This window comes from Lycium barbarum, chromosome 10 (assembly GCF_019175385.1).
Source record: "Lycium barbarum isolate Lr01 chromosome 10, ASM1917538v2, whole genome shotgun sequence".
NCBI classification, from domain to species: domain Eukaryota; kingdom Viridiplantae; phylum Streptophyta; class Magnoliopsida; order Solanales; family Solanaceae; genus Lycium; species Lycium barbarum.
In genome coordinates, this window is record NC_083346.1 from 101,459,178 (window position 1) to 101,466,496 (window position 7,319).

At 37.6% G+C, this 7,319-nt stretch overlaps 1 protein-coding gene across 1 annotated transcript; it reads left to right on the forward strand.

Moving 5' to 3' along the window:
* The first annotated feature begins 565 nt into the window (after positions 1 to 565).
* LOC132613196 (uncharacterized) lies at positions 566 to 4,555 on the forward strand. The gene is made up of 8 exons (XM_060327241.1): positions 566 to 2,071; positions 2,339 to 2,420; positions 2,520 to 2,796; positions 2,944 to 3,184; positions 3,287 to 3,805; positions 4,037 to 4,121; positions 4,211 to 4,422; positions 4,499 to 4,555. Exons 1-8 carry the CDS (start codon positions 566 to 568, stop codon positions 4,553 to 4,555), a joined length of 2,979 nt encoding a protein of 992 aa, XP_060183224.1.
* Positions 4,556 to 7,319: the final 2,764 nt, after the last annotated feature.

The following is a 7,319-nucleotide window of genomic DNA, read 5'->3' on the forward strand; positions in this document are numbered from 1 at the left end:
TGTTTCCATGGATCAGAAGGAGTCTACTCAAGGAGTAATTCTGAAAGATATTACTGATGAGGAGGTACATAGCTCTAACTGTAACTTGCAGGTGATTGGTTATTATCCTGAGAAAGTTGCTGATGCTGAGCAAAGGAATTTAACCTTGGCCATTATTCCTGATATTAGAGATATGCAGCCTCTGAATGTTGCTGTAAAGGTATCACCTAACAAGGTGTTACATGATGTAATCTCTCACAAGGTACACGATGAACATGATAAGGTGAATTTGATCACCAATAAGAAGGAAGATGTTGAGGGTGATGTTGTTGATATGAAACTACAGCAGATATGTGTAGAGGCTGGAGTATCTCCAAATTCACAAGGCAAAGGTCCAAAGAAAGGAAGAAAGCAAAACTCAGAGGTTCCTCAAACTGTGAGGTATTCAACAAGGAGTAACCTTAAGAAATATGTTAAATGATTGTTAAAACTTTATTCTGGAACATAAGATCAGTAAAGTCTCAACAAGCATTTCATAGAGTTCAAATGTTAAACAAGCATCATAAGTTCTTTTTGGTAGCTCTGAATGGAGCCTTTTCAACATCAGAACCAAATTCAGAAATATAGAAGGAAACTTGGAATGCCTTATGCTAATTCCAACTGTAATGGAAAAATCTGGTTCTTTGTGCAAGATAATATTGATGTTGAGGTTCTATTGGATATTGAGCAGGCTATTACTGTAAAGCTGCAGTTTCAAGATTTTAATAAAGAAATGGTGGTTACAATGGTGTATGCTAAATGTTCAGATGTGGAGAGAATGCAGTTGTGGGACAGTTTATACCTCTTGGCTAATAATATGACAGCTCCTTGGCTGGTTGGAGGTGATTTCAATGTTATACTGAATGAAGAAGAGAAAATAGGAGGTCTACCAGTTTTGCCACAAGAATATGAAGACTTTGCCTTTTGTCTGAATTCCTGTGAGTTGCATGAGATGCCTTTCAAAGGGAGTCCTTTCACATGGTGGAATGGTAGGGCTGCTAATGACTGTATATTTAAGAGATTGGACAGGATTGTATATAATGATGCATTTCAGAATTGGTTTGGACAATTAGAAGTGGAACATCTGTCAAGGACTGGTTCTGACCATGCACCATTACTTGTATCATGTGGAGATCAAGGGGAAAAGTTTATCAAACCATTCAGATTTCTCAAATTCTGGGTGGGACATGATAATTTTCTTGATTTTGTTAAACATCAATGGGAAACAGCCTTAACAGATGATGTATTTCTGTCATTTAAGCTCAAAATGAAGAAACTGAAAATAGCTTTAAGCACATGGAGTAAGAATACTTTTGGGGACATTTTTAAACAACTTGTTATCAGAGAGGAAATAGTTAAGATTAAAGAGCAATTGTTTGAAGAAACTCCATCAGCAGAAAATAGAATGGTCATGCAAAGGGCACAAGCTGAACTTAAATTGTCTCTTCACTATGAGGAGGAATTCTGGAGGCAAAAAGCCAGGATGGATTGTTTTTCAGAAGGTGATAGGAATACTAGATATTTCCATAGTCTGGTAAAAGGAAGAAGAAAAAGAATCCAGATTAGGAGGATTAAAGATGATGCTGGAAATTGGATTGAGGATGTTGATAGTGTTGCTGCTCAAGCTGTCAACTTTTTCCATAAGCAATTTACTCATGAGGGGGTTAGCGAAGATTCTCCAATTTTTCATCATATTCAAGAGCTGATCAAAGAGGAGGATAATATACTACTTGCTGCTCAACCTACTATGGAGGAAGTAAAGAGGGTTGTATTTGAATTAAATGGGGACAGTGCTTGTGGCCCTGATGGATTTTCTGGTATATTTTATCAGAAGTGTTGGGAGGTGATAAAGGCTGATGTATATAGTGTTGTTAAAGCTTTCTTTGAAGGACAAACTCTTCCCAAATCCATCACTCACACTAATCTGGTTTTGTTACCAAAGAAAAATATTGTTGAGGCATTTTCTGATATGAGACATATAAGTCTTAGCAACTTTATCAATAAGGTCATATCAAGAGTAGTTCATGACAGGCTAGACAAGCTACTTACAAAGGTGATCTCTCCAAATCAGTCTGGCTTTGTGAAAGGAAGGAATATAATTGAAAATGTGTTGTTGACACAAGAAATTGTAACTGATATAAGGAAGAGAGGAAAACCAACCAATGTTGTGATCAAGTTAGATATGGCAAAAGCATACGATAGGGTCTCATGGTTGTACCTTTGTAAAGTGATGGGAAAGATGGGATTTTCTCCCTTTTTCATTGATCTTATATGGAGACTGTTGGCAAATAATTGGTATTATGTTCTCCTAAATGGCTAGGCACATGGTTTCTTCCATTCTACAAGGGGAGTCATGCAAGGGGATCCACTTTCTCCTGCTCTTTTCATTATTGCTGCAGAGGGTCTTTCAAGGGCACTAAATTCTTTGTTTGATCAGCCTGGTTTTGTTGGGTATGGGATGCCAAAGTGGAGTGCTGATTTGAATCACCTGGCATATGCAGATGATACAATCATCTTTTCTTCAGCAGATAACCAGTCATTACAGATGATCATGAATACTCTACAGGAATATGAGAAGGTATCTGGACAGCTGATAAACAAGAGCAAAAGTTCCTTTTATATGTTCAGCAAAGTATCACATGAGGTTAGTCAGCAGGTTGCAATTGTTACAGGATTTGTGAGAGGACAATTTCCTTTTACATATCTTGGAGTACCAATTACTCATGCCAGAAAAAGGAAAGTGGATTATACTGAATTATTGAAGAAAGTCAAAGACAGGTTACAAACTTGGAAAGGCAAGTTATTGTCTTATGGAGGAAAAGCTGTGTTGATCACAAGTGTCCTTCAAAGTATTCCAATTCATGTTTTATATGCTATAAGGCCTCCTAAATGTGTTATAAAGGAACTACACAGGATCTTTGCCAGGTTCTTTTGGAATAATAAGGAGGAAGGTAGATGCAGACACTGGGCAGCTTGGCTTAACATGTGTATTCCCAAACATGAAGGTGGGTTGGGATTCAGATCTATTCATGACACATCCAAAGCTTTATGTGCTAAACTATGGTGGAAGTTTAGAACCACTAGTTCACTATGGGCCAATTTCATGTGGAATAAGTACTGCAAAAAACAAATTCCTCAGTTGGTTCAATGGAAGGGAGGGTCACAAGTCTGGAAGATGATGTTGGAAGCAAGGGAAAGTATAGAACAGGAAATCTGGTGGGAGCCAAAGATTGGAAGTTCAAACATTTGGTTTGAAAATTGGACTAAGCTAGGTGCTCTTAGTTATGTGGTTCCCCAGTCCTGGCACATCAATGAGCATGCTGAAGATGTTTCTGAACTTATGACAGATGGAAGATGGAATGTCAACAAACTCATTCAGATGTTTCCTGAAGATATTGTGCAACATATATTACAGGAAATTGACATTAAATGTGCATCAAATGAATGGGATAGACCTTGGTGGATGATGACAAGCACAGGTAAGTTTACAGTAAGTAGTGCATGGCACTTGCTGAGACAAAAGGCTAATGTAACAGTGCCATTTCAGAATATGTGGATCAAAGGTGTACCTTTTAAAATATCATTCTTCATGTGGAGATTGTGGAAGTTTAAAGTCCCAATTGATGAAGTGGTGGCAAGTATTGGCATTCCATTAGTTTCAAAGTGTTGCTGCTGTCATAATGCTCAGATAGACACAATAAACCATCTATTTCTGTGTGGAGATTTGGCTGCAAAGGTATGGAGATACTTCAATATGGGGGCTGGATTGAGCTTGAATTGTGTTCAGGTTAAACATGATATAAGAAGTTGGTGGGAAGAAAAATTCCATTTCAAAATGAAGACAATATACAAAGCAGTGTCTACTTTTATTGTATGGCAAATATGGAAGTGGAGAAACAATAGGCTTCATGGTGGTATTATGAATCTGAATAGAGTGCTGTATGACATAAATATGAACATTCATATGTTATGTAAAGTTTAGTTTCCTGGGCTGAATATTCCAACTATATGGCATCAGATTGTTCAGTTCTTTGAAGGATATAAGCCTACTGTTATATGCAAAATTATTACATGGAGGAGACCTGCATATGGAGTTTATAAGTGTAATACGATGGGGCTGCTAAAGGAAATCCAGGTCCAAGTTCTGCTGCCTTTTGTATAAGAAATGAAGAGGGAGATTTGGTGTATGCAGCTTCTAAAATGTTGACAGATGGAACAAATATTGTGGCTGAGGCTGAAGCTATTAGAATGGGACTGAGCCACTGTGTAGAAAAACAGCTTTTTCCATTGATCATAGAGACTGATTCCATGACCATGAAGATGATTTTAAATGCTGAATGGAAGGTCCCTTGGAGCATTTCAATATTGGTGGAGGATATAAGGAGGATGATGGAGGATCAAATAGTATCTGTGGAGCATATACATAGAGAAGGAAATGGGCTTGTAGATTTTTTAGCTAACTTGGTTTTTGTTTTTGCAGGTTCAATTCAGTTTCATAGTTTTCAGGAATTACCCAGTCAAGCTAAGAGGATTCTGAATATGGAGAAGAGAGGAATTCCAAAGTTGAGAATAAGAACCCTTCAAGACAAAGCACCAGATTGACATCAATGCTGCAACTATTACTGAGTACATTCTGCCAACTGTTTGTGAGTACTTGCAGCAGTTGTATTAGGGTGGTATTAGTATGCTTGGCATGCTTATTCCTTGGTATAAATGGTGTGATACTCAACACATAAGTAGCCGAATGTAGTAATTATGGTTTATGTACCATACAGACCTGATTTCATGCAAAAGTTTATGCTATGGACAGCTGCTACATTGAAAGGAAAAGTACAGTAGTTGAAAGAAGATTCAAATGTTGTATGAACTAGCATGTTCAGATACAGAAAACATAATAAGATGTCCAGATATATTTGCTAAACATATCCAAGATACGATTCATGTACTTGGACAATGGTACAAAAGTGAGAGTGGTGCTGGCTCCATGCAGATTCTGGTTTGAACAAGAAGATCACAGCTACATTTAAGTGGTCTGAAGAATGATTCAACTGATTTGAAACATGCCACATGTGAAACTTTGAAGGTGTGATAGATGTTATCAAGTCAAGGCCCTTGGATTAATAGTTGTTTAGTCTGGTTTAAAACCAAAATCTGTATTTCCATTTCCACTTGGTCATTTTCTTTCTTTTACTGTTTTTAGTTATTTGATCAATCACTTTAGGATTGATATGTACATATTTTCTTTATCAATAAATTTCCACCTTTCTGGTGGCTTTGCCAAAAAAAAAAGAAAAAAAAAAGCACATCACTTAATCAACCTTTAACCTTTAAAGACTCGTAACCGCAGTGCATCACCAGAAACAGCACCTTGGGATTGTTGAGAACATACATGCAAGAAGTTCTTCAAATGTCGAAGTGGAAATTCCTCCGAAGAATTTCGGAAATAACCTTCAAGCTTCAGCAGCTGATAGATAGAACTATCAATTTTGAAAGTAGCATTTCCGGTTCTAGGAGGAACCACAGCAGAAGCATAGTCAGCTTCATTGATGAATTCCGCAAATATATTTTCATCTTCATCCTCTTCTGGTGCAGGGGGTTCACTTGGAGTCCACCTTTGTTTCCTTGATTCCGATTCGGTCTTCCTGCCATGTTCACCTGGTTCACCACAACAGCAAACGAGGTGTGATAGAATAGAAAAAGTTTTAAAGAAGAGTACACAACAATCAGTAATTTCTAAAACGTATTCCCCGGCAGCGGTGCCAAAATTTGATACGCTCAAATTACACCTATTAATGGCGTAAAGCGGACGTTGTCAAATATAGTAACCCAAACAAGGTTGGGGTCGAATCCCACAAGGAATATGTAGAGAAAAGGATACTAATCATATGCAATACTAGTCTTTAAAGACTTTAATCCTATTCCTCATAGTTTGAAATATTTGTTGAATCATGTAATTGAATATTTTGACTGGAATTGTATTTAATGAGAGATAAAGACTAAGGCTGCGTTCCCCAACTTGATTAGATATTATGCTTCAGGTTTCAATGTGATATATTTCTAATGGTTGTTCTATGAATATGCACTTGATCTCTTAAGGACTTCCTAATATTTCCCAACAGTTAAGTCGTATTCCCTCTTTTATGATTCTTCCGAATATAAAAGAGTTGCAATCGAAGAGCGACCAATAATGCCAATTTAGACTTGTTCTTATTCCTAAGTTAGTCTATTAAATGAGGGTTAACGCCTCGAGTTATTGTTATTCAATCTTACCAACATTGACTCTCTTTCCCAAGAAAAGTTAATATAATGGCTTAGGCTAATGCTTGCAATCATTACCCAACACTAACGCACAAAGATAGAATAAATAATAACAACCATTATGCATATATCAATAGTAGAAACCCATTCACATAATATCCATCATGGGATCCACAACCTTAGCGTTAAAATTAGCTACTCATAATTTTTGCTAACAAAGAAAGCTTAAAAGTTAACATAATATACTTACGATGCGAATACAATATGGAATGAAAGTGAAGTTGTTGCTTTAAATGCTCCAACCACTTCTAATATTAAAGACCTAAAGTTAATGCTCCCAAGAGAAATCTGAATAATGAATTTAAAACCCTACTTTAAGTATTTATAGGGCCAAAAATCGCGCCATGTTTCTGGACAAAAACACCCTTACACGGCATCGTTACGGACCGTAACACAGGTTACGGTCCATCCTTCGGTTCGTCCTTTTCTCAGCATGATGTCACAGCCATTATACGACGGACCGTAACTCAGGTTACGGTCCGTATCTCCCAGCGGATCATGGCCTCAGTCTTCAGTGATCAATGCGTTACGCCACGACGTTACGCCCCGTAACCTAAGTTACGGACCGTCCTTCTGGGGCGTAACCTGTGACACTACTTGGCAACTTTCTGGAAATTTTCCTCAGCTTACGGTACACGTTACAGCCCGTAACATGAGTTACGGACCGTCCTTCATAGCGGCACGTATCCTCTCTAGTACGGATCACGTTACGGTCCATAACTCGAGTTACGGACCGTCATTTAGCTCCAATTTATCCATTTTTTCAGTATTTCATATCATTTCCGATCCTTATTCAACCAACCCTATAAAACACAAAAATAACATAAGAAACGATGTAAAAACACTAAAAAACAAGCAACACTTCTAGTTACAAAGGCATAAAATGTGTCGAAATTCACGGCACATCATCTGGCCAACAATTTAGTCTGTCTTGATATTTCAGCCTCGGGCAGGATTTTGGCATGTATAGAGGCCAGGTCACC